Source organism: Equus caballus, chromosome 1, assembly GCF_041296265.1.
Source record: "Equus caballus isolate H_3958 breed thoroughbred chromosome 1, TB-T2T, whole genome shotgun sequence".
NCBI classification, from domain to species: Eukaryota; Metazoa; Chordata; class Mammalia; order Perissodactyla; family Equidae; genus Equus; species Equus caballus.
In genome coordinates this window covers 161602964-161629639 of record NC_091684.1, presented here as the reverse complement: position 1 = coordinate 161629639, position 26676 = coordinate 161602964, and the positions used below count along the sequence as shown (strand labels likewise).

The window sequence follows — 26676 nt, the reverse complement described above, 5'->3', positions numbered from 1 at the left end:
CTACATGGTGTTATATGGCTGGTCCAGCCCGGGAGTGGTTTGCAGGATCCCAGTGTTCTCCATACTGGTGTTCTACAGTCCCCCTGCTGGTGGCCTCCCTCCCTGAGGCTTGCCAGCAGTCCTTAACTGGATTCACTGTGCTTTATTAAGCACTCCCTTTAGTAAGGAATATCTTCAAAATGTGAAGTTCCCCATCAGCCTCTGTTTTCTGAAGCTTACTTCCTGTTCCAGTGACTCTGGGCATGAAGTGAAGGCCTCCCTGTACCATATCCCAAGATTAGTTACGCTCAGATATCCTCTTCACTGCCTACATAAAGACAAAAGCGAATGTTAAACCAGATGTGTTATCTCACACACGCAGAGATAACTCACTTCCTGTGGTACTTGTCTGTATCTTGCAAGTTTATTTCCATACTGGGCCCAAGAAAGACCCATCCTTTGGTTTGCATTTTAGCTTCTTCTTATACAGCTTGCCGATAATTATAGTTCTCCTTCTTATGTTTACATGATTCTTGCTCCTTCCAACTATAGAGTGCTACTCCAGTTTTGTTGCTTAAAAAACAGAAGACCTGCCATTACTCCTCGGTGATGTGTTTGCGTCTCAACATCCTGACTTACCTCTTTCACGTTGGACTTGTTGGGTCTTGAATATTTTACCTTAAGAAGACTATGTATATGGCATCTCTCCCTATTTTCTTACCTTCTTATTTCTTTTGCTTCGTATAAGCTATCAGTCAGTATGGATTTAGAGCAGTATTCTCATGTGTTGTTCTGAAATAAGTTTTCACTGGTCAACAGCCAAATGAGAAAATGAAAGGCAGAATAACGCACAAGTGAAGATATATTAGTGTAAGATAAATCGATCCTTCTTAGGATAAGTCTGAGCTCTATTTTTGTACTTCCTCCTAGTTTTGGTACTAAAATACTCGGTATTTTCTAAAGTGATATAAACAGTAAAGAGGAAGCAAAAAAGTATTTTCTTGACAAAATTATAAGTTGCTGATCATAACGTCTCTCCAAAATTTGTGGCCTATGAGAATGAGAAAGCCTGTGAAGATTTGATCTGGTAGAGAAAACACTGGTAAATTTTGTTTATCTGTCTAACTGGCCTTTCTCTCAGTTTTTACATCTCTAAAATGGATATATATAACCTCTCTACTTCACTGGGTTGTTGTTAGAAAATAAATAACAGTAACACAGCCAAGACTGGTTGATAGGAATCAAGCTTCGGAATAATCCAAGGTGGTGGTTAGGGGTAGGGGCAACAAACAGATACACAAGATTGGCCATGAATTGGTAATTGTTGAAACTGTTATGGCAGGTACAGTTCATTATATCATTATGAGCTTTTGTTTGAAAATTCCCATAATGAAAAGTTTTTCCAAAAGTGAAGCTATTTAAGGAGACGTGGCAGTAGTCTTTCCTCTCCTTCTTAGCAACTAGGTATTTTAGTTGCTCATGGTAGCTCAGTGCTTCCTCTGCTAAATTCTGTCTATTACGTAAAGCAGATAACAGTTGGTCTGCCCTGATTGGAGGGGAACCAACCAATCAACCTGTTGGCTAACCACCAGGAGGCCAGGAGCCCTGTTACTTCGGACTCACCTTTTGAGGGTGATCCCCTTTGAGGATCCTCCGAAGAAGCCCACTTCTTCCTGCTTTTATTTCTCATGTTCTCCTGTTACTCTAGAAGAAGAGCTCCTGCTGTCAGAGTCTAGTCTGTCTCTGTGTGCTCAGGATCCATCACCTTCTGCCCTCTGAAGGGTATTGCTACTTCAGATGCTGATTTTGTCTCTTTCCCGCTGTTCCATAACATTCCCAGCAACATCCTCACTTGCTATAGTATCTCCCATCTTTAAAAGAGAAGAAAAGAAATTCTTCCCTTGATTTCACATCCTCCTCTGTCCATGGCTGCATTCTCTGTCCCCCTCGATGCCCGAACCCAAACCTCCTTGACGGAGTTGTCTAGACTTGCTGTGTCCTCTTTTTCACCCAGCCTTCACTTCTCATCACACTGGAGTCTGCCTTTGGTCCCCTGGAACCTGCCCTTGGCAAGGTCACCTGCAGTCCCCCTGTTAACCCAGCAATGGATGCTCTCTGTCCTCATCCTACTCAACCTCAAGGAGCATCTGTGACAAGACACTTTCCTTCTGTTTTCCTCCCTTGATGCCCACTCTGTCAGCTTTATCTTAAATCAGCCTTCTTCTCTTTCGTTTGCCACCAACACAGGCTGAATTGTTATAATAGCTTTTGACTTCTGCTCTTAATCTTGCGCATTCATTCTTTACTCAGCAGCCAAAGTAATCTTTTAAAATATATGTTAGATCATATCATTCCCATCTTGGAAGCCTGGCAAATATTTTACCTGGCTGGCAAGGCCCTGTGGGATCTGGCCACTCCCCACCACACCTGCTCCACCTGGTCTCCCCCTTCCCTCCTGTGGTCCAGACACACTGGCCGTCCTTTTGGTTTTTGGACTACACCAACCTCTTACTCACCTGGAGTCTCTTTACATGCTCTTCCCTTGTCTGGAGTGCCCAGTCTCTGGCTTGTCTCAGTTTAAGCGCAACCTCCTCAGGTAGGTGTTCCCTGATGACCGCATCTGAGTGTGTTCCCTCACACCTGCTGCCGTCATTCTGTAAGTCGAGTGGAAGGGTGGCAGAACTTTACCTCTGTCCTTGGAGGGTCTTCGCTTGGGTCTGAGAATTAAAGTGACGTAAGACAGATTAACAGGAGAAAAGCATACAGATTTTTACATGTCCGTAGGAAGCCCTGTAGGAAAATGAGACGCAAAGAAGTGGCTAGGCCCAAGTGTTTACGTAGTAGGTTGAACAAACAGAGGTAGTTGTGGAAAAGCTACTACAGGCATACCCCATTTTATTGTGCATTGTTTTATTGTGCTTTGCAGATTTTTTTTTTTTCTTTTACAAATTGAAGATTTGTGGCAGCCCTGCATTGAGCATGTCTGTCAGCACCATTTTTCCAACAACATTTGCTCACTTCATGTCCCTGTGTCACATTTTGGTAATTTCTTGCAGTATTTCAAACTTTTTCATTATGATTATGCTTTTTATGGTGATCTGTGATCAGTGATCTTTGATGTTACTATTGTAATTGTTTAGGGATGTCATGAACCGCATCCGTAAAAGGCAGCGGACTTAATCAATAAATGTGTGTGTTCTGACTGCTCCACAGACTGGCCGTTCCCCCGTCTCTGTCCCTCTCCTCAGGCCTCCCTATTCCCTGATATACAACAATATTGAAATTAGGCCAATTAATAACCCTACAATGGCCTCTAAGTGTTCAAGTGAAAGGAAGAGTCGCACATCCTCACTTTACATCAAAAGCTAGAAATGGGGGCCGGCCCGGTGGCACAGTGGTTAAGTTCGCACGTTCTGCTTCGGTGGCCCAGGGTTCACTGGTTCAGATCCCGGGTGCGGACATGGCACCGCTTGGCAAGCCGTGCTGTAGTAGGTGTCCCACGTATAAAGTAGAGGAAGATGGGCACAGATGTTAGCTCAGGGCCAGTCTTCCTCAGCAAAAAGAGGAGGATTGGCAGCAGATGTTAGCTCAGGGCTCATCTTCCTCAAAAAAAAAAAAAAACTAGAAATGATTAAGCTTAGCGAGGAAGGCATGCCGAAAGCCAAGATAGGCCAAAAGCTAGGCCTCTTGCACCAAGTAATTAGCCAAATTGTGAATGCAAAGAAAAAATTGTTGAAGGAAATTGAAAGTGCTACTCCAGTGAGCACACAAATGATAAGAGTGTAACAGCCTTATTGCTGATATGCAGAAAGTTTTAGTGATCTGGATAGAAGATCAAACCAGCCACAACATCCTCTTAAGCCAAAACCTAATCCAGAGCAAGGCCCTAACTCTCTTCAATTCTGTGAAGGCTGAGAGAGGTGAGGAGCTGCAGAAGGAAAGTTTGAAGCTAGCAGAGGTCAGTTCGTGAGGTTTAAGGAAAGAACCATGTACATAACATAAAAATGCAAGGTGAAGTAGCAAGTGCTGATGTAGAAGCCGCAGAAAGTTATCCAGAAGATGTAGCAAAGATAATTAATGAAGCGGCTACAGTAAACAACAGATTTTCAATGTAGATAGAACAGCCTTATATTGGAAGAAGATGCCATCTAGGAATTTCATAGCTAAAGAGTGGTCAATGCCTGGCTTCAGAGTTTCAAAGGACAGGCTGACTATCCTGTTAGGGGCTAATGCAGCTGATGACTTTAATTTGAAGTCAACGTTCATTTACCATTTCAAAAATCCCTCTTGACATTGACATGTGTACCTTGGGGGGCACAGTCACCCCTGGTCGAGAACCACTACATTAGAGAACTATTTGGGTAAATCTTGATGTGTCCATTTGGTAAAATATTATGGGATGATTATTTAGGAAACAACATGGAAATACTTATGAAAAGTTGAAAAGTGAACATTGTATCAGCTACATAAAATTATAAATTGCGTGGCAAAGGCATAAAGAGAAAATTGGAAAATTTTTAAAAAATGTAATTAGTGTTGAAATACGTTTCGTAAGGCTATAGCTGCCATAGATAGTGATTCCTCTGATGGATCTGGGCAAAGTCATTTGAAAATCTTCTGGAAAGGATTCGTCGTTCTAGATGCCATTAAGGACGTTCCTGATTCATGGGAAGAGGTCAAAATATCAACATTAACAGGAGTTTGGAAGAAGTTGATTCCAGCCCTCCTGGATGACTTTGAGGAGTTCAAGACTTCAGTAGAGGAAGTAACTGCAGATGTGGTGGAAATAGCAAGAGAACTAGAATTAGAAGTGGAGTCTGAGGATGGGACTGAACTGCTGCAATCTCATGACAAAACTTTAATGGATAACGAGTTGCTTGTTATGGATGAGCAAAGAGAGTGGTTTCTTGAGACGGAATCTACTCCTGGTGAAGGTACTGGGAAGATTGTCGAAATGACAATAAAGGATTTAGAATATTACATAAACTCGTTGATAAAGCAGCAGCAGGGTTTGAGAGGATGGGCTCCAATTTTGAAACAAGTTCTGTGGGTAAAATGCTGTCAAACAGCATCTCATGCTACAGAGAAATTGTTTGTGAAAGGCAGAGTCAAATGATGCGGCAAACTTCATTGTTGTCTTATGTTAAGAAATTGGCACATCCACCCCAGCCTTCAGCAACCACAGCCCTGATCAGTCAGCAGCCATCAACATCAAGGCAAGACCCCCACCAGCAAAAAGATTACCAGTCACTGAAGGCTCAGATGATGGTTAGCATTTTTGAGCAATAAAGTTTTTTTTTTAAAGATTGGCACCTGAGCTAACAACTGTTGCCAATCTTCTTTTTTAATTTTTTTCTTCTTTTTCTCCCCAAAGCCCCCCAGTACTTAGTTGTGTATTCTAGTTGTGAGTGCCTCTGGTTGTGCTATGTGGGACACCGCGTCAGTATGGCCTGATGAGTGATGCCATGTCCATGTGCAGGATCTGGACTGGCAAAACCCTGGGCCGCTGAAGCAGAGCGTGGAAACTTAACCACTCAGCCACGGGGCCAGCTCCAGCAATAAAGTATTTTTTAATTAAGATATTTACATTGTTTTTTAGACATAATGCTGTTGCACACTTGATGGACTATAGTAGGTAAACATAACTTTTATATCCACTAGGAAACCAAAAAATTCATGTGACTCGCCTTATTGTGATACTTGCTTTAGTGTGGTGGTCTGGAACTGAACCCGCACTATCTCCAAGGTATGCCTGTGAAATATATGGGGAGACTAAAGGAAGATAAGAGTTATTTTAAAGGGTCTGTTTGTACAGAATTCTCTTGGCCTTGACTCCCTATCTCTGGAAATAAGAATGTTTCTTTCCTCCCGGTATAGGAGGGCATCTTTCACATGAGAATTTTATCTCCTGCTTTCAGGAAGAAACGAGGAGGTCAGCACCTGCTATTTTCAAGTACCTTTAGCTCCAAATAATCCTTATGCCCAAGTGGCATATTTTGGAGTGACCTATTCTGTCACCCTTCAAGTGCATCACACCATCTCTTCAATAGCACTTTCTAAACTTGTACTCACATATTCATTGTGTGTTTTCCCCTACCAGACCAGAAGTTCCAAGACGACTGGACCCACGTCTGTTTTCTCACCTCTGTGTACTAACAGTCAGCACTCAGTGTGGGTAACAAGGCATGATGAGTGGATGAGTGGATGAAAGGCCTTGTGGATCTCGGGATGTTTAACCTTTCCCAGAACCACGTTCACAGAATTGCCCTTTCCTGGAGCCGTACCACAGCTTATATCAAGGATTATCATAAAGCCATATGAAAACTGAGCTTACATATTTTATACACAGAGTTAATGAGAACTTTATTATACAATTCAGGGTGCCATATATAAGGTTCATGTTATAAATTTCTGTTAGAAGTTAGTGTTGCTGAGTACTTTCTTGCCCCTAAGGATTTTTATGCTTTCCCTTTTCTGAAAATGTGAAATAATATCACATTTCTCTTTTTTGCCCTGGTTGCCTGGATGTTCCAAGATGGTCAAGGCTGAGTCATAGCACCTCAGGATTGGCGCTAACAAGGGAATGGCTGATGACAAAGACACAGATTCAGGAGTCAGAGTTGGATTTGAATTCCCGCCTTGTCACCCTGTATCCGTGGACAAGAAACTTAAACTCGCTGAGGCTGAGCTGCCTTATCTGTCAATGGAGATGGCAGCTACCTTGCAGAGTTGGTAAAGTGCCTGGACCATGTGAACAAATGTTTCTTCCCTCAGCCTCCCTTTTCTCATGATGTACAGATACTATAAACTGCCTCAAGTCTTTTTTTGGAAGAAGTGTATTTAATAAATTAAAGAACAACAGAGTGTTTAGTTATTTGGTGAAAAGTAGTTGGTTGAAAGCACATACCGTTTTAGAAGAGCTGTGAGATTTCCCTGTCAAGGTTTTCACTCGTTCTTATCTCAGGATTCAAATCTCCGTTGAAATATCCCCTGCTCAGGAGGCCTTCCCTGAGCCTCCTGTCTGAATACCTCCCCTGCCCCCATATTCCATTACTCTGCCTTATTTCCTGGAAGCTCTCATCACTATTTGAAAGTATTCATTCGTCTTCCAGTTTGTCTCGGCTAGTTGGGTCGGGGTCTGTCTGAATTTGCCCCTGTACTCCCGCCTCTAGGACATCATCTCACACAGTCAGCACTCAGTGACGTTTGAATGAGTACAAGCTCCATGGAGCATTGTGGTTCACTCCTTAGATAACTTTGAAAAGGAAAATGCACTCTCTCTGGTACAGGTTTTGTTTTTAAACCATGCTTTAGGAAGGTGACCAAATACCTATGCAGAATATAATCACATGTAATATTTAAAGAGTAGAACTTTTGAGCTAAGATGATCATTATCTTAATCATTAATGATTGGCTCTTTAGAAAAAAAAGATTTTCTTTTTCTCTTTTAGGTCAAAGAGCCCCCTGAAATCAATTTGGTTCTGTACCCTCAGGGCCTGGCTGGTGAGGAAGTGTATGTGAAAGTGGATTTGAGGGTCAAATGCCCGCCAACCTATCCCGATGTGTGAGTACATTTATAAACAGCTTTTGTGTAATTTCACTTCTCTGTTCTGACAACATAGAAACAGGTTGAACTTAATGGTGTTTTTTCCTTCCTGCCCCAGTTCCATTTAAAATTTCATTTCCTACCACCCATATTTCATCAAAACTCCATCAGCGCTGGACATTTTCGTGGAACCTGTCTCGTGTTAAGTTTGCTTCTCCTTGTAGAATGGCCACTGCAGATCCTAATATTTGCTCTAGGACTAGTGTTAGCTTCCTTGGACGTGGTAACTTTTGTTTGTTTAATTCTTAATAAACTAGGAAGAGGAAGAATCTAGAAGGTGTGGTGACTATTAAAGCCCTTGTGTGCTTAGTTTTAAAGCATAATTGGCGTTAGCACTTAAGAGGCCTTCTGGGCCTAATGGGACTTTGACTTGCAGAATAAAGGAGGATTTAGAGTTGCCGTGCTTCTCGAGGGCACTGCTGATGAGTCTTCACTGGGCAGGGCTGTCCCGTGCCCTGCATGGCATCTGGCATCCCTGGGCCCTACCCACTGATGCCAGGAGTGTTCTCGGTCAGTGAGACAACCAAGAAACCCCACATATTTCCAGACTCCTCCCAAAGACAGTACCACCTCCAGTTGAGAACCTCTCGTAAAGCAAAAGCATTAGCCACCAGGACTCAAGCATTCTTTTTTCAAAGTATCGTGTATATTCCATGTAATCTTTCTCGAGACATTCCACCTGGAATGGCACATTGGCCTGGATGATGTTTTGTGGTTTGAGCTTATGTGCAGGGAACCAGTGAAGAAAGTGACAAATAAAAGGAAGCACTGCCTTACACTGTGGGTGGTAGATTTATGGAATTTGTTATCCTGAGAGGTGGTGGAGGATATGAAAACAGAGATAGGTCAAGACAAGCTTCTTATAGTCAATGACCCTCTTTTACCCCAAACACTGTGCCTAGAGTAGATAGAGTAGGTTTGCAGAAAGTTAATTAATGAATTGATTAAAGGGTAATTAAATTTATGAAAGAAAAATAAGACAGTGCCTCTGTAGGTTTTATCTTTCCTGATCCCAAATAAGTAGCGTCTTTTCTGACACCAACTGGGTGTCCAACAATTAAATTCAATTCTGACACTATCTGTAGTTATTGCAGATCCCACGGGTTAAGGACTCTAGTCCCACAAGACTTCAGACGCCAGTTGCAAGTCCCCATATTTCTGATTGACTGGCTGTATGGTCACAGGTTTCCACGACCCTGTCTTCAGGTTTGATAATTTGCTAGAACAACTCACAGAACTCAGGAGGGAACTTGACTTCCTATTACCAATTTATTGTAAAGGATACAACTCAGGAACAGCCAAATGGAAGAAGTGCATAGGCAAGGAATGTAGGAAGGGGCATGGAGCTTCTTTGCCCTCTTGACATTGACATGTGTACCTTGGGGGGCACAGTCACCCCTGGTCGAGAACCACTACATTAGAGAACTATTTGGGTAAATCTTGATGTGTCCATTTGGTAAAATATTATGGGATGATTATTTAGGAAACAACATGGAAATACTTATGAAAAGTTGAAAAGTGAACATTGTATCAGCTACATAAAATTATAAATTGCGTGGCAAAGGCATAAAGAGAAAATTGGAAAATTTTTAAAAAGTGTAATTAGTGTTGTAATATTGAATTTTTTACCAAACTGTCAATGCTGCTATATAATGACTGCTTAAATTTTAAAAAACAATTATGTAAGGCTTGACTTGAGGGAACGTTCCTGTCCTTTGAGATGATATGGTACACGAAAACTCCCCTTTTCTGCAAAATAGTCCCTGATGCCACTATGAGAAAAAGAATCCTGGGTTAGATGGTCTTTTGGGTGTTGCGAGACCCAGTTTCCAACATGGGGTAGGCAGTCCCCACACCAGCAAACAATTCTCAGACACCAGCAGAGTGTCCAGGAGTTCAACTCTATTCTGACACTGTCTACCTGGAGATAACATCAGGCTCCACAGGTTAACAGGTTAAGGGTCAGTCCTGCAAGACTGCACCACCCTGGCCCCCCACCCCACTTCAGACACTAGTTGCAAGCCCAGGTGGTTACCTGAACTTCTGACCGACTGCCTATAAATCAGAAGTTCCCAGGACCTCCTCCTCAGGTTCAGTTAATTTGCTAGAGCAACTCGCAGAACTCAGAGAAACATTTTACTTACTAGGTTATTGGTTTATTATAAAACGATACAACTCGGGAACATCCAGATGGAAGAGATGCATAGGGCAAGGTATGGGGAAGGGGCAAGGAGTTTCCATGCCCTCTAGGTGCGTGCGCCATTCTCCCCAATCTCTATGTGTTCACCAACCCGGAAGCTCTCTGAACCCTGTCCTTTTGGGTTTTTATGGAGGCTTCAGTACACAGGCATGATTGATGAAATCATTGGCCATTGGTGGTTGATTCAACCTCCAGCCCCTCACTCCTCCCCGGAGGTCAGCGGGTAGGACTGAAAGTTCCAACCCTCTAATCCTCCATTGGCAACCAGCCCCATCCTTAGGTGCTTTTCAGAAGTCACCTCATTAACATAACAAAAGACACCTTTATCGCTCAACGCTTAGGAGATTCCTAGGCATTTGGGAGCTGTGAGCCAGAAACTGGGCAAAGACCAAATATATATTTCTTATAAATCACAATATGGTGGATAGATCATCCATAGACTCAGTACTTTCTTTCAGATTTCCGTCTGTTCAAGTAGATAATGATTGTAGCAACCTGTCACACCAGAGCATTGAGAGAATGCGTGGGTGAGTGAGTAGTAAAGGCTTTGCTAGGGTGAAATACCATGGATTACTCAGAAATGCTGGGTAGGAAGTAGAGAATCATCTTCTCTTCATTATAACTAAATAAAGCCTATTTAATCTCAGTGGATTGTTATTGGGTGTTTAGTAGTTGGGAATGAAAGGAAACCTGAGGGCCGGCTGTGTCCTTTCCTTGAGTGGCAAGTGTTGCATCTGAGTGGGCTGTACAGGGATGAAGAGGAGTGTGAGTGAGGTGTCTTTGGAATAGGCCGAGTTGGCAGAGTGTGCACCACCAGATCTGTGCACGGGTCAGTGAGCGTTTCCACCTCATTTACAGTCAGTGACTAAGACACAGTGTGTCATGGGAATACTAGATCAACCACCGTGGCTCTGTCTTCCCTCGTTATTCTCGTGCTGCTTTATGCTAGAGCACACAGACAAACACGAAGCACTTGGACTCCAGCGGGTGAGCTGTTGGAGCTGGGTTGATTGATGTTGGGGCCGAGCCAGGGTTGAGCATGACCGTACAAGGGAGTGCATGGTGAAGTTATTAGACAAGTCAGACACAGAGCTGGAGTGATTTTTTTTAAAGTAATAAATAGGAGTTGATGTGGGAAACTTTATTCAGACTGTAAAGCTGAAATCAGAGACAGGAGTTGGGGAGATACCAGGGTGGAGCCCGAGTGAGTCTGGTCACCTGAGGGAGCAGGGCACCCCACAGCCCACACTGACAGCTGGCCAGCTGTCTTCTGCCCCGCAGGCTGCAGGTGACTCCATGTCAAGCACTGTGTCAACAGAGTTGCTGGGGTGGAGCTGAAATCCTTTTGAGAGAGAGGAAGTGTTGCTGGGGGATAGAGAGGTTCACAAGTGAGGCCTGTGTGGAATCTGCAGGCCCAGTGCTTGGAACTTAGCGAATATTAATGCAAACAGACCATTCTTTCTGGAGTAATTCCTTTTTATTTTTTTCTTTTCCAGAGTCCCTGAAATAGAGTTAAAGAATGCCAAAGGTCTGTCAAATGAAAGTGTTAATTTGTTAAAATCCCGCCTAGAAGAAATGGCCAAAAAACACTGTGGGGAGGTAAGATTTGTTAAACTGGAATCATAAGAGGACAGTAAAGATCTCATCATGTTCACCGATGTTTGCCTTCCTGCCTTTTCTTTGGCTTGAAGCCTTTTCCATTGCACCTCAAATCCGATTTTGACTAGAATGTTTTGTTTCTTATTGATATCTATAAAGGGGAACGTGGCTGTTTATATTAGTTTAATTTACAGTCTTTATGAATGACACATTGTGAAGTGTATTTCAATGATACTATTGATGCTTACGAATTTTTCTGAAAACGGTCCCTGTGAACCTGACCATACTTTTTGCACATGTTGGACCTGGCGTCTTGACCTGATTGTGACTTGAACTTTTATGTTGGAAAATGTTTGCAGACAAGTGATTTCTGACCAAACTTTGCCACCTGTCCCCTTTTCACACCAGAAGAACTAATTGTTTCCCTTCCCAATAATTAGCAACATACTCTGCTCCTTCAGTGTCCCATCTATACTTGAGCATTCATGCTTAGTTCACTACTAATTCTTTCTTAATCCTCTGGACATCAGGGTCTACATGAGTTCCCTCTTGAGTGGCAGAACTCCCTCTCTGGGCAGGGAGTATTACTGTGTGTTCCTTAGGCCCCACCAATTCCATTGACGTATAATCCATTTTTTTCTCACTTTGGTGTCGAATCACTGTTTTTGCCTAGGCAGCTCATGCTTAACTAACTCATCCTGTGAAAACTGAGAAGAGTTAAGTAAGGACTAGCCCTAGGGCTCCTTGTCTGTTTTGGACCTCTGGTGAAGAGAGTGGATAGTTTTTCACTTGCATTCTATAGTAGAGCGAGTCACAGTGTGATCCGTCAGGTGCTTTTTGGCTCTAAAAATTTTGCCCCCTCTAAGTTGGTATTTCCTTTCTGTTTTTGTTTTTTTTTTTTAAACAGATGATACTTTGCTTTTTTTTTTTTTTTTAAGATTGGCCCTGAGCTAACATCTGTTGCCAATCTTTTTTTTTCTTCTCCCCAAAGCCCCCCAGGACATAGTTGTACACTCTAGTTGTAGGTCCCTGCAGTTCTGCTCTGTGGGACGCCGCTTCAGCATGGCCTGATGAGCGGTGCTAGGTCTGCACTCAGGAGCTGAACCGGAGAAACCCCGGGTCACTGAAGTGGAGCATGCGAACCTAACCATTTGGCCACGGGGCTGGCCCCTGGTATTTCCATGAACATTAGTGATTGTTGAGGTACAAACGGTGATTGTAGAACAGCCTGGACAAAAAGCTAGGCCTTGGGAATTATTCCACAGTTCTTTCTAGTGTAAGGGGACTCTAACGTCTAACTGAAAAATAATATGGAGTTAGACTGAAAATTCAGCTACAAGATCCTTGAATTTCTTGCTTTCTTGAATTCATGATTTGTGATTTTTTTAAAAAAAATTTTTTGCTTTATTTTATCTATTTATTTTTCACAGTACAATATTATTAACTACAATCACTATGCTGTACATTGAATCCCCAGAACTTATTCATGTTATAGCTGGAAGTTTATACCCTTTGACCTATATCTCCCCTTTTTTCCTACCCCGCAGCCCCTGGTAACCACCATTCTAGTCTCTATTTTTATGAGTTCAGCCTTTTTAGATCCCACGTGTAAGTGAGAAAATATGGTATTTGTCATTCTTTGTCTTTGACTTATTTCACTTATCACAATGTCCTCAAGGTCCGTCCATGTTCTTGCAAACAGCAGGATATCCTTTCTCATGTTTGAATGGTAATCCATTGTGTATATGTACCACATATTCTTTATTCATTCATCCATTGACGGACATTTAGATCGTTTCTTTAACTCGACTGTTGTGAATAATGCTGCAATAACGTAGGAGTGCAGATATCTCTTCAAGATTCTGTTTTCATTTCCTCTGGATATGTACTCAGAAGTGGGATTGCTGGACCATGTGGTAGTTCTATTTTTAATTTTTTGAGGACCCTCCCTACTGTTTTCTATAGTACTTGCACCAATTTCCATTCCCACCAACAGTGCACAAGGGTTCCCTTTTCTCTACATCTTTGCCAACATTTGTCATCTGTTGTCTTTTTAATGATAGTCATTCTAACAGGTGTGAGCTGGTATCTCATTGTGGTTTGGATTTGCATCTCCCTGATGATGAGTGATGTTGAGCCCCTTTTCATGTACCTGTTGGCCATCTGTCTTCTTTGGAAAAATGTCTGTTGTGTTCCTCTGCCCATTTTTTAATTGGGTTTTTTGCTATTGAGTTGGATGAGTTCCTTATATATTTTGGATATTAGCCCCTTATCAGATATCTGATTTGCAAATATTTTCTCCCATTCTCTAGGTTGCCTTTTCATTTTGTGGATGGTTTCCTTTGCTGTATAGAAGTTTTTTAATTTGTTGTAGTCCCACTTTGATTTGTTTTAGTCCCCAAAAAGTCCCCAAAGCTTTTTGCCTTTGTTGCTGCCTTCTTTTTGGCTTTATTTTAAATTACACTTTTTATTTTGAGATAATTACAAATTCACATGCAGTTGTTAGAAATAATATTGAGAGATCCCATGTACTCCTTACCCAGTTTGCCCCAACAGTAACATTGTACAAAACTATAGCACAGCATCATAACCAGGGTACTGACATTGATAGAGTCGAGATACAGAATAGTTCCATCACCAGAAGGATCCCTCATGGTGCCCTTTTCTAGCCACCCCCTTTCACCTCCACCCTCTCCTTGACACTTGGCAATGACTAATCTCTTCTCCATTTCTGTAGTTTTCTCATTTCGAGGAAGTAAGTAGAATCATATAGTATGTAACCTTCGGGATTGGCTTCTTTTCACTCAGTATAATTCTCTGGAGACTCATCCAAATTGTTGCATTTGTCAGTAGTTGTTACTTTTTATTGCTGAGTAGTGGTCCATGATGTAGATGTACCATTGTTTCTTTAGCCATCTGCCAGGTGAAAGAGATCTGGATTGTTTCCAGTGTTTGGCTATTAAACATAAAGCTGCTATAAACATTCATGTACAGGTTTTTGTGTGAACCTAAGTTTTCATTTCTCTGGATAAGTGCCCAGGAGTACAGTTGTAGGTATACAGCAGTTACATGTTCAGTTTTTAAGAAACTGCCAAACTTTTCCAGATTGGCTGTACCACTTTACATTCCCACCAGCAATAGGGGAGTGATCCAGTTTCTGCACATCCTTGCCACCATTTGGTGTTGTCGCTTTTTCTTTGTTTTTTGAGGAAGATGAGCCCTGAGCCAACATCTGCTGCCAATCCTCCTCTTTTTGCAGAGGAAGACTGGCCCTGAGCTAATATCTGTGCCCATCTTCCTCTACTTTATATGTGGGACACCTACCACAGCATGGCCTGCCAAGCAGTGCCATGTCCGCACCTGGGATCCGAACCGGCGAACCCTGGGCCTCCAAATGGAACATGCGCACTAAACCGCTGCGCCACTGGGTGGCCCCAAGGTGTTGTCACTTTTTTATTTTAGCTGTCCTAATAGATGTTGTGATGGTTAATTTTCTCTCAGCTTCGCTTAGGCCACAGTACTCTGATATTTGGCCAAACATTATTCTAGATGTTTCTGTGAAGGTATTTTTTAGATGAGATTAACATTTAAATCAGTAGACTTTGAGTTAAGCAAATTCCCCTCCGTAATGTGGGTGGGTCTCATTTAAGCAGTTGAAGGCTTTAATAGAAAAAAGACTGGCCTCCCTGGAAGAAGAGGGAATTGCCAGGAGATGGCCTTCGGACTTGAACTGCAACATCACCTCTTCCCTGGGTCTCCAGCCTGCCGGCCTACCCTACAGATTTTGGACTTGCCAGCTTCTATAATCTCGTGAGCCAATTCCTTAAAGTCAACCAACCAATCAATCAATCAATCAATATCCACCTCTCCGTCTCTCTCTATGTATACACACACACACACACACATCCTATTGGTTCTGTTTTTCTGGAGAGCCCTGACTAGTAGAGATGTGTATTGTGAGGTGATGGTGGAGAGACTGTTGTAAATAAGGAGGTCAGGAGAGGCCTCTGATAAGGTGACATTTGAGCAGAGGCCTGAGAGGAGCAGGACAATGGACCATGTAGATATGGGGGAGAGAGGGACCAGAGCCAGTTGGGAGAATAGTTCTTATTTTCATCCAGTCTCTCATATTTTATCAGATTTGTTTGTAGAGAAAATCCTAGTAAATTAAATAAATTGGCGAAAGAAAATCCTCCATCGTTTGGCTCCTGGCCACTTCCTGGTGTAGAAGCGGTTTCTCTTTGATATAATAGAAACTGCCTACTTTTCCCAGCTTTCCTTATAAGAGCGTTTCTTAGAAGAACTTGCCTCTTAGACTCCAGATGAGTGTTTCTCGACTGTGAATCGAAGTATATCCAGTGAATGCCACAGCTCTGGCGTAATAAAAATATCTTACCCTCCCCTTACGGTAGCTGTGGTTCCTTTCGTTTACTGCTCGAGAGAAAAGTGAACACCAAGTGAACTAACTTTATCTTCTTGTGTACGATGACTTCTGTTACTGTTTGCCACCCTGGTAAGTCCCCTTAGAAATAAGAATGTTTAAGCTGCTTCACTCTAATTGAGAAACAAGAAACTTGAGAGTGGTGGTCCTCTGCAGAAGGAGCGTGGCACTCTTGACCTCTTTCAGGTTGGGATAGTCAGTCAATGTCGGGTCCCAGAAACCCTTGTTCTATTGGTTTACCAACCTGGGTATGATTTATGACTTAGGGTAGAGAAAAGTGGCTTCCTGTGTTCACATCAAGAATGTCTGAGGGGGGCATTTTTCCTTCGGGTACAATGTGTGAATGCTTCCCTCAGTGGAAATGAAATGCTGAGTGTTGATCAGCGTCCTGCTGGGCCATTGCTAGCAGGGGCATATAGAGGCCTTTAAATAGTTGCCTCCGTACCCCGATACAATGTTCTCAGGATGCTGTGGGGGCAGATGAAAGCTCTCGTGTTAGCAATGATTACCCTCTGCTCAACTGTCATTATTTAGGCAGGTTTTCTAGTTGGGAAAGTGGTTTTCACTTTTATGCAGTCGTATATAGTTTATCAGATTTATTTGCACAGAAAAACCTTTTATTGGATTTATTGTATAAAAAAATGCCAATAAATTGAATAGGACTACAAAAGGAAAGTGAAGCTTTTTATTTATCTGGATGGTGATTTGTCTCGATGGCAACACAATGGGATCATTCCTGTAAAAGCTTTTTCCTGCCGTGATTGCATCATATACCTAATTCAGAATGTGTCGTGTGAAGATGAATATCACTGCTATGAGTGGGTCTCTGATTGCCTGCATGTATGTCTTTCCTTTTGGCCCTGTCTTCCCATTATTTGACCGTTTGTGGTTGATTTTCATCTATGCATTTAGGTGATGATATTTGAGTTGGCTTACCACGTGCAGTCATTCCTCAGCGAGCATAACAAGCCCCCTCCCAAGTCTTTTCATGAAGAAATGCTGGCAAGGCAGGCTCAGGAGGAGCAGCGGAGGCTGATAGAGGCCGAGAGGAAAAAGGAGCAGGAGGTAAGACTCTTGTCACTCCGGGGCACCAGCCCGGAGGACTCTGAGCTTGTATAGGTTTTTACTCTGTCTCTGCCTACACAGTTAGCTGTTTTGAAGTTTTGCTCAGTATTTGATTCAAGAACTATGGATTCACGTGCAAGGATGCCCTAAGAGTAACTGAGAAATTCTGTGAGTGGTTCCCTCCCCACAAACATTGGTGCTGCCCCTAGAACCTTTAGTCCAGGTCTTTAACTAAAAGAAAAGAAAAAAGAAGGCAGCTTAGCCAAGCTTCTTGTGGTCTTTCTGCGCTTGTAAAGCTGTGCAGGACTTTGACTGAGTTTTAGAGGCTCTTTCTTTCTTCCCTCTGTGGGACAAGCATCTCGTGCCCCAGTGACAGCAGAAGTCAGAGACTGAACTCTTTGGGTTCACTAAGCGTTTGTATTTTTTCTTTATTTGCGTGAGGATGTATACTCCTGTGTTATTTTTGAATCGTTTAATCAAAGATAATGTACGTGTCAAAATCTCCTTCTTGATTTTTAAGCTAGTTTTTGTTTCCTCTTTAGTCTTTTAGTCAACTTATCTAGAACTTACTTTGGTCTGGGTTGTAGAAATGAGAGTCTAAATTTATTTTTTTTTCCCATTTTCCTAACACGTTTATTAAATAATCATTCTTTCTTAAGTGATTTGTAATACTTCCTTTAAAGTGTATTTTAGCTAATATGTACTAAGTTCTATTTGTGAATGACCTATCTCGCTCAATTCGTCTATTTTTTCTTGGGTCTATGCCATACTCTTTGAATTGTTGTATCTTGATAAATGTTTTAATATCTGAAAATTCAAGCCCCTTGTCTCTTCATCTTCCAGTATTCTTTTTTTTTCTTAGCCATTCTCACTCATTTACTCTTACAGATGAACTGTAGGATTGCTTTCTCAAAATAAAAAAAAAAAAAAAAAAACCCTGGGATTTTGAGTAAAATTGCACTAAACTTATCTATTCCTTTAGGAAGAATTGACGTCTTGGCAATATTCAGACTTCCTATCCAGGAATATTTCTCTGTTTATTTTTATCTTTTGGTGAGCTTTCTAGTTTTCTTCCTTTAGATGTTGCTATTTCTTACAGTTACTTCTAGGGTTTTGTTTTTCCTGCTTTTCTTAGGTTCTTGCTCCAGGTTCATTTTTTTTTTTTTTCTGCTTTATTTTGTTCATCCTGTATGTTAACACTCTCTCTTTGTGGGTCCCATTCATTTTGTTGTTGCTTATCTCCTATTTAATAGAGTTTGGAAGTTTCTTAACTGTTAACGATTTTTAGGAAGGCACATTTTTATTAGAAAATAAAGATACTTAGCAATCTTATTTTGGTGTACTGCTGTAACTACCTATAAGCTTTGGGTATGTTTTTACATTTTGTGCTATTGCTGTTATAGTTTTTGATGAGTCTCTTATTAGTTTTGATATTTACAACCTGGTATTCTAGGGGACTCATAAAAACACTATTTTCTTACCTAAATTCAGAACCATTTGAGCAAAGATGCATGAGTCGAATGGATAGAGATCAGAATGCCATTTTTAATACTGAGAAAGCTGTTGGGAAAATGTACATGAAGGTCCATGGCGTGTGGGTGTGGTGCCTGTGCCATTGCCCCCCCAGGTCCAGGCACTGACAGCTCAGCCCACCTCCACTGAGTCGGCCCTGCAGCCAGTGGCAGAGGCAGGCACCAGCGCGTGGTTCTGCAGACAGGCAGATATCAAAGAGGAGGGGCGAAGTCAAGTGTGGGAAGAAGTGAGGCCAGTGGCGTTGCCGTAGTGAAAGTCCCTCCGCATGGAAACATGAAGAGTGGGGAGTAAATGCCACTCCCCACAGTCTTGAGACCTATTTAAATGGGAATGCCTATTGCATAAGAACTCTGATAAAACTGATGTAACTCCAATTTGTACTAATGTTCTATAAACTCGGGTCTCTTAGGAAAGGAGGGCTTGAATTAGTGAAATTCAAAGGATTTTTTGTGATTTCAGAATTGATATGTTGCATGGGTTTCAGAGATTGACATTTGATGGTGGTATGTTTCATTGCAGCAACGTGAAATCCTTCATGAGATTCAGAGAAGGAAAGAAGAGATCAAAGAAGAGAAAAAAAGGAAAGAAATGGCTAAGCAGGTACTCTATCAGTTCTGCCGTACTAGAATAGTTTACATTTTGCTAAACATAAAATCTTTTTATTGCTGTTGGTGATATTTTCCCCTCCTATGTTACTATCAGTAGTAAAGCTTAAAGTGAAGCACTAAAGATATCCCCCAAACATCGTTTATTGTCTATTGTAGATTCCCTAAATAGGTAGCAAAATTTAGAGTTGTATATTATCTGCAGATGACCTTAGGCTTATGTAACTAGAGTAGTTTATCAAACGCGTCGAGGGAGAGAAGAGATTGAAGCTTTGATAATTAACCCAGACTGGAATTCTTAATACCTGGAAAATAGAACTAATCATTCATACTGAAGAGTGAATGGAAACCATATGGATCTGCCTGAGATTTCTTTCAGTGATGGAAAGGAAGGATTCAGCAGAACAAGTTTGAAAGGCATTGGTGAAAAAGGATAAAGTCTTTTTCCTGTATTTTTCCTGAGTCTAGCTCAGTCAAAGCACCAGTTTTATGTATTTGGAGAGGTCCACTGAAAATTTTACTCATTCTCATTTATCTAAGTACGGCATTTAGCTTAAAGGAAACTGTGAGGTGTAGTGGGAGGAGGCAGTGATGTACAAGAAGGAGCACCTGGCTTAAAGCGTCGGCTTTTTTACTCCCGAGCTCTGTGACCTTGACAGGTGACACTCTCTGTGCCTCATTTTCCTCATCCCCTAAAATGGGACTGACGATGCCTTTTCTTCTGTCTCATGTAATTATTCCACAGATAAATGTATGCCTTCTGTGAGAGTACAGAGCCGTACACAAATGTAAGGTGATATTCCTGTTTCCACCAGTTCTCCTGTCTGAGCCGATCTCCCTTCCCGACAGCCACTCTGCTTTGAATCCTTCCCCTTTCTGTTCATCTCCCCTTGCTCTTCTCCCTAACTTTTCACGCATTTTCCAAGATCCTAGCATTTTCATTTATAAAGTTCACATTCTCTTGAAATTGTAACCTGGCCTTCAGTTCTTGAACCAGTACAACCAGTACACTAAATTTTTAAAAGTTGGGTTCAACTTTATTACACTTGTAAGCATTCAGCTTAAATAAGATTTGTACTCGCTATTGAATTTATAATTAGGTACCATGGTTGTCTTCCATTTATGACTTACATCTAAAGTCAGTTTTACTTTTGTTTTTTCTAGGAACGTTTGGAAATTGTTAGTTTGTCAAACCAAGATCATACCCCTAGGAAAGACCCAGAAAGACTAAGAACAGCTGCCGTTCTCCTTGGAGGCTCTTCTGACTTTGTAGGAAATGGTAAACATCGGACCAACTCCTCTGGAAGGTCTAAGTAAGTCCCTGAGATTTCTGATCTGGAAGGATAAAGGATGAAGCAGGATTAAAACAACTTAGAGTAAAATTTGATGGAATTTTAAAATAATAGTTTTAATAACTTTTTCAAAGTCTGTATGTCTTATTGTATTAGTAGCAATATAAAAATCTTTGGGGCCGGCCCCGTGGCCAAGTGGTTAAGTTGGCGCGGTCCGCTTCAGCGGTCGAGGGTTCGGATCCTGGGCGTGGACATGGCACTGCTCATCAGGCCATGTTGAGGCAGCGTCCCACGTGCCACAACTAGAAGGACGCACAACTGAAATATACAACTATATACTGGGGGCATTTGGGGAGAAAAAGCAGGAAAAAAAATCTTCATTTGTTTTAATACTCTCCAAGTATCTTTAATGAAACCGGTTTTGTGGCTCATTCTCCTTTATAACAGCCTATAACAATTTTCTCTCCTTCACAGTCCTTCACAATCTTGTCTCCAGTGTAGTTTGGTATGACTTTTAATGATCTAACTATTTGGTGAGCGATTTTAGAAAATTTTCTTCCATCTCAATCGCCATCCAGTTGACTTTCACACTGCTTGTGTCTCAGTGTCTAACGCCTTGGGTCCCACCACAGATGTGGGGAATGCTCCAAAATGAGCACAGGTGTGGAAGATCCTTTGCATGAAAAAGGGAGCCCGTTTGCTGTCAGGGCTCCCCTCCCTATTGCTTCTGAGGACACTGGGCTTCCCGGTCATTGCAGATGGGCTTCTGGGTTGTTCCCTGCCGCCAGCAGTCACATGAAAGACACTACCTCTTGCTCCACATCCTTTTCCACTAAAGAACTGAGACGTCTCTGTGTATTTGCTCTGACCCCCTGCAGACTAGAAAGGAATTTTAGTGCCGAATCCATTTATGAGTGGGTGGATGATTAAGTAGTGTAGGTATTATAACTTGGCTTCACTGCGTGCTTAACCTTTCTCTTGTCAGAATCTAAGCAGCACTTAAAACCAACACTTTGCTTCTATGAAAAGAAACATTTTAGGTACCAAACTAAAGACTTATATAAACTTTCCGGTTACAGTTTGTTTATAAGAAGGAACCATTTTAGTTCTTTCTCTAATTATCTACTTTTAAAAAAATCAGCTCAGAAATCATTTTGATGTTAATGTTTAACCACCTACTGTTAAGGTGAACGAAATGTTTTTTTGAATTCTGTTTCTGGTAACAATTCCATTTTAAGATTGTAACTCTTTACACCAATTTAGATTATTTTTGCAACTGGGCTTCCAATAGGTAACATACTGAAGTTGTTAGAGTATTACAACAGGAAATATTTGACAAATTCCTATTCTGTTAGAAACAGTAGAAATAAATCAATGCTGTGAATAAGTCTTTTTGGGTATATAAAACACAATTTTTTTTAAGTTTAAACGTTTCCATTTTTGTGGCTAACTAGAAACAGTGGGTCCAACATTAGACTTGCTTTTGGGATCAAAGATTAGCAAGTTTATTCAGGAAAGAACAGGAAATTGTCTCTTCCTGTGACACAGGTAGAACACCTTTTTGTGTAGTGCTTGTAGAGTGACATTTGTATATCTGGATAGAACAGCATTCCATGAGCATCCAAGAAGGAACATGCAGAGAAATAATTTTCATCTATTGTTTGCCAAGGTGTTGTGCACACTTGCATGGAACTCTGGCACTGTGTTGGCTACTGACTAGGAAAGAATGAATCTTTCTTAAAGTGTAGTTTCCGTGCTTCTTTGGTTAAGAAATAAAAAGTCCTTGATGTACCAAAATATCTCAGTGTGTACGCTTGATTCTTTTTCTTCTTTGCTGTTCATTGTTCTTTATGGGTTGGAAAATCAAAGGAAATAAGCAAAGTATTCCATTTTATTCTTTCAGTTAGTGGATACATTTAGTAGAGTTGGTAGAGATGACCTCGTCATCAGTGTTGTTAGTAGGCAATATTTGAATTGATTATAACTAAACATAATAAAATCTAGACCCATGATCATTCATTCATTCATTCATTCAACTGATACTTCATGAGCACTTCGTAAATGCCAGACACTGTTCTGAGTCCTGAGGATTCAATAAACAAGATCAAGAAGGACTGGTTTCATGGACCTTATAATCTAGTTGGAGGAGACTGTCGACAAGTAAACCAGAAAATGTCAGATAATGATTAGTGCTCTGCAGAGAATTAAAATAGGCAGGGTTGCAGAAAGACTGGATGGCTACTTTAGATTGGGTGTTTGGAGGAAAAAATACAAGGACTGGATCTCGAGTGACTAAAGGAGAGTGGTGTTAAATTGGCGGGATACAGGGTCTGGACAATGAGAAGAAACCAGCCACACAGCTGAAGAACAGCTGGTGCAGAAGACCTGAGGCTGGCACGGGCTTGTCTGCTCATCAGGCAGAGCAGTGTGGCTAGAATTAGTGGGCATGAAGAGAGTGGTTCAAGGAGGGCAGGCAGGAACAGGTCACAGAAGGCTTTTTGTTGGCCAGGTCAGAAGTTCAAGTGTAACGAGAAGCCTTTGTGGGTTTTAAACAGGAATAAGATATCATCTGATTCACGCTGTGTGAAGTTCTTCCTGGCTAAAGGTGAGAGTGGATAGAGGAGTGGTTTTCACATCTCCTTTGATACCGCTCTCCCCTCTCCCTCACCCTCAGTGCATTGCAGCCACCTCGTCTCTCAGTGTTTTGAGCCTCTCAGTGTTTTGAGCGCACCAAGCTCCTTCCTGCCTTGGGGCTCCTGCTGATCGCTGTGCTTGGGACGCTCTCCCTCTGGCACTTTGCATTGTCAGCTCCTCCTATCGTCAATTCTCCCCACAAAGGTGGCCTCAGAGGCGCCTGCCCTAGCACCCTCTACCCTACTTCCCTGCTTAGTCACTTGTTCTCCAATTCCCTGTTTTATTTTCCTCCATAGCACTTATCACTCGCTGAAAATCTTATTCTTTTGTTTGCTTTTTTATTGTGTCTCCTTCCATGAGAGCCTAGAGTTCATGAGAGCAAGGTCCTCATCTAGGTTTTCCTCGGGGCCTGGAACAGTGCCTGGCAGACACTTAGTAGGTGCTCAATAAACATCTGATGCAGGGGGGGGAAGGAAAGAAAGGGAGAAACTATCTTTCGGGCACTTTTAGGGTCTGCAGCCTCTTGACCCAGGGCAGCTCTGTTTTTCTTTTTCCTGTGGGATAGATAAAAAGTCAGTAGGGCTTTATTTACCAAAAGGTTACCACTGCTTAAAACAAAAGAAGGGAAGGAAAGAAAATCACTCACTGTTCTAGTAGAAAGAACTTAAAGGCCTGATGCCCAGGGGCCTGGTCTCTTGGCTCAGCTTTTCACTGGTGAGTTTTTACCTTTGTTGAAGAACTTTATTTTCTGTCCTTTGAGTTGTCTTTTTTCCCCCTTGAAGGATTTACTTCTTTTTTTTTTTTAATTGAGGTGAAATTTGAATAACATGAAATTAACCATTTTAAAGTATGCAATTCAGTGTTAGGTTGTGTTTTGTAAAGTGCAGACATCGTCCTCCCCAATCCCTGCCTTCTTCCCAGAGATGTTGTATCTCGTAAACAGGCACTTTGAACTTTTTAGGAGAAGCGAAAAAAATCTCCATAAAATAGTTCGTGGTAGAGAATTATTTTCATATTTTCAGACTTGCCTTCTTCGAGATTACTAAAGTGTAGTCCAGAATCTAGGATTTCCCTGTTACACCTATTTCCACCATCCAACAAGATCAGGTTATCTCCTGATTTGTTTTCCCTGTCCTAAAACCAGCTGTGGTAATAGCTGGCTGTTTATCCTTATAGAGAAGAGATAACTATGGGACATGGGATTCCCTCCACTTTCCCCAGAAAGCTGGGGAGCCACTAAAGTACAAAGGATGTGGGGAGGGGAGGGGAGATCCCTGATGGAGCTCTCCACACCTTTGATCCTCCATTGTTTGCTGTTTCTCTGGTTGGTTCCATGGATGCATAGACTGGTTCATCTCAAATTAAACAACGTCAGGAATTCTTGTTAACTTTATTTCCACAAAGCTGCCCTGAGTTTCAAACTGAGGGATCAAGAGCCAGATTTTTCTGTGTCATCTTGGTGAGTTAGGCAGGAAGGTGAGACTGTCCCAGCCCCCTTGTGCCTCAGGTGAGACGCCCCTCCCTCCGTCCGATCCCAGCCGTCTGCATCATGGGCCATCTTGGTGGAGCAGTCGTTTGGATGGGAGCCCAATTCTCAAGTTCCCCCTTGAGATATTGCCACCTGTCTTCTTGCCATGTGGCTTTTTAAAAAAAATCATCTTCTGTTTTCAGGCGTCAAGGTCCTAGATGCCTAATTTAGTCTTCTAAAGCTTAATTTTGTGTAATTCTCTGTCCTTTGTAAGACCTAGTTAATATTATTTGGCAGTTTTGTTTAAAACACTCTTTATCCTTGTGTACTCCCACAGCTACTTGGGAAAACTGAAAACATGGGTGATGTTTCTAATATTGCAAGCCCCTATGAACATTCTATAATCTAGAACAGATCACTGACAATGCACCCAGTGTTGTTGCTTCTAAATACCATTTGTTTGCATTGGGCTGGCTATTTCTGCTGGAGTTCAGAAGCTGTTTTATTTATGAATGGATTAGCTTCCAAAAGGTTGTTCTAAACCCAATTCTTGTTGAGTTTGAAGTAGACAGTATGAGCACCCAATATATATACTCTTTCGGTGAAAACAGGAGACACTGATGACATTGAATTTTGCCTCTTTATTCCTTCCTTCAAACTCACTGTGATTTACTTTTTATGCTTCAGAATCATTCCTGCTGTCAGACAATCTATCCTGTGTAGCATGTAACATATTTGTCATTTTCTTGATGCCTTCACTTCTAAAATGATTTTATTTTTTTTTTCTGCTTTTTCTCCCCAAATCTCCCCAGTACATAGTTGTATATTTATATACTTTTTTTAGTTGTGGGTCCTTCTAGCTGTGGCATGTGGGACGCCGTCTCAGCAGGGCCTGACAAGTGGTGCCGTGTCCACACTCAGGATGCGAACCAGCGAAACCCTAGGCCTTTGTAGCGGAGCATGCACACTTAACCACTCGGCCACGGGGCCAGCCCCTAAAATTATTTTTATTCTTCTCACTAGCACTCTTAACATTCCCTTTTTTTTTTGAGGAAGATTAGCCCTGAGCTAACTACTGCCAGTCCTCCTCTTGTTTGCTGAGGAAGCTTGGCCCTGAGCTAACATCCGTGCCCATCTTCCTCTACTTTATATGTGGGATGCCTACCACAGCATGGTGTGCCAAGCGGTGCCATGTCCGCACTCAGGATCCGAACTGGCCAACCCTGGGCTGCCGAGAAGCGGAACGCGCAATCTTAACCGCTGTGCCACCAGGCCGGCCCTTAACATTCTCATTGTGTTTGTACTTAAGAGTCATGTTGGGGTGATTAATATTTGAAAACACTTTAAAACCAGGCATTTATACACTGTAAACTAAAGAACATAAAGAGGACCTAGACTGAAATGACTATTAGCACCATCTTTTGGAGGGGGCGGAGCTGATGGAGAGGTGCTTCTAGGTAAAATAAGTCTACCATATCATTTTAAACCTTTGCTTTTGTCCTTTTCTGCCTAAATTTCAGCGTGCCCCTGGTTGCACAAATAACTTTAGAGGAAGAAATATAAACAGAACTGCAATGTATTAGTCATTCCCTGCTGTTTAGAATATGTGGGTGCTCAGATCATAAGAGGTCTGATCAGCATTGTGTAGGGTTTGTAGGGAAGGGGAAGATGTGAAGGGTTGGAGATGGAGAAACAAGTTCATAATGGAGGATTGCATGTGTCTAGGAGGAGGTTCGTGATGACCTCGATAGGGCAGGAGACGTGGAGAGGAGAGGAGGGTACTTGGGGATCGGTTAGATGCAGGAGATCTAGGAGCCCAGGGAGACTCACACGTTTTTGACCAATTAGACAGAATGGATGACTGGGGCACCACCCGCAATAAAAGAACCAAGGGGAAAATTCAGATGGAGAGCTTGTAGGAGGGAGGTGGTGGTTTTATTGACAGTGTAGTGGCATGAGGAGTAAATAGAAGGTGCAGAAGTGGAGACAACAAATGTAAAAGTTTGAAAACAAAGAATAAGAGGAGGTGGGGGTGCAGGATTGAGGGAGGGGAGTGTGGAGTAGCAGAGGTTTATAGGCTGAGGGGGAGGAGCCAATATAGAGGGACAGATTCAACATGCGGGAGGGAGGGACTAACTGATGGACCAAGACCCCGGAGGAGACTAGAGGGAATGGAACCGAGGACAGGGTAGCTGTCCTTCCTTAGAGTCTGGGGAGAAGAAAGTATGGTACAGGCACCAAGTAACTTTATAGG

At 42.0% G+C, this 26676-nt stretch overlaps 1 protein-coding gene across 5 annotated transcripts in view; it reads left to right on the top strand.

Moving 5' to 3' along the window:
* Positions 1 to 26676, top strand: part of EIF2AK4 (eukaryotic translation initiation factor 2 alpha kinase 4) — a 96782-nt gene that overhangs the window by 7106 nt on the left and 63000 nt on the right. For 4 of the 5 annotated variants that reach the window (XR_011440280.1, XR_011440279.1, XM_014733744.3 and 1 more), the window contains exons 2-6: positions 7431 to 7543; positions 11282 to 11384; positions 16738 to 16890; positions 18943 to 19023; positions 20193 to 20341. Coding sequence is in view for 3 of the 5 variants with exons in the window: in XM_014733744.3 (XP_014589230.2) it covers positions 7431 to 7543; positions 11282 to 11384; positions 16738 to 16890; positions 18943 to 19023; positions 20193 to 20341 (599 nt within the window). In the remaining 2 variants the exon portion in view is untranslated. Of the gene's footprint in view, positions 1 to 6514; positions 6712 to 7430; positions 7544 to 11281; positions 11385 to 16737; positions 16891 to 18942; positions 19024 to 20192; positions 20342 to 26676 lie in introns of all 5 variants that reach the window. The other variant, XM_023620170.2, reaches the window with a different exon arrangement.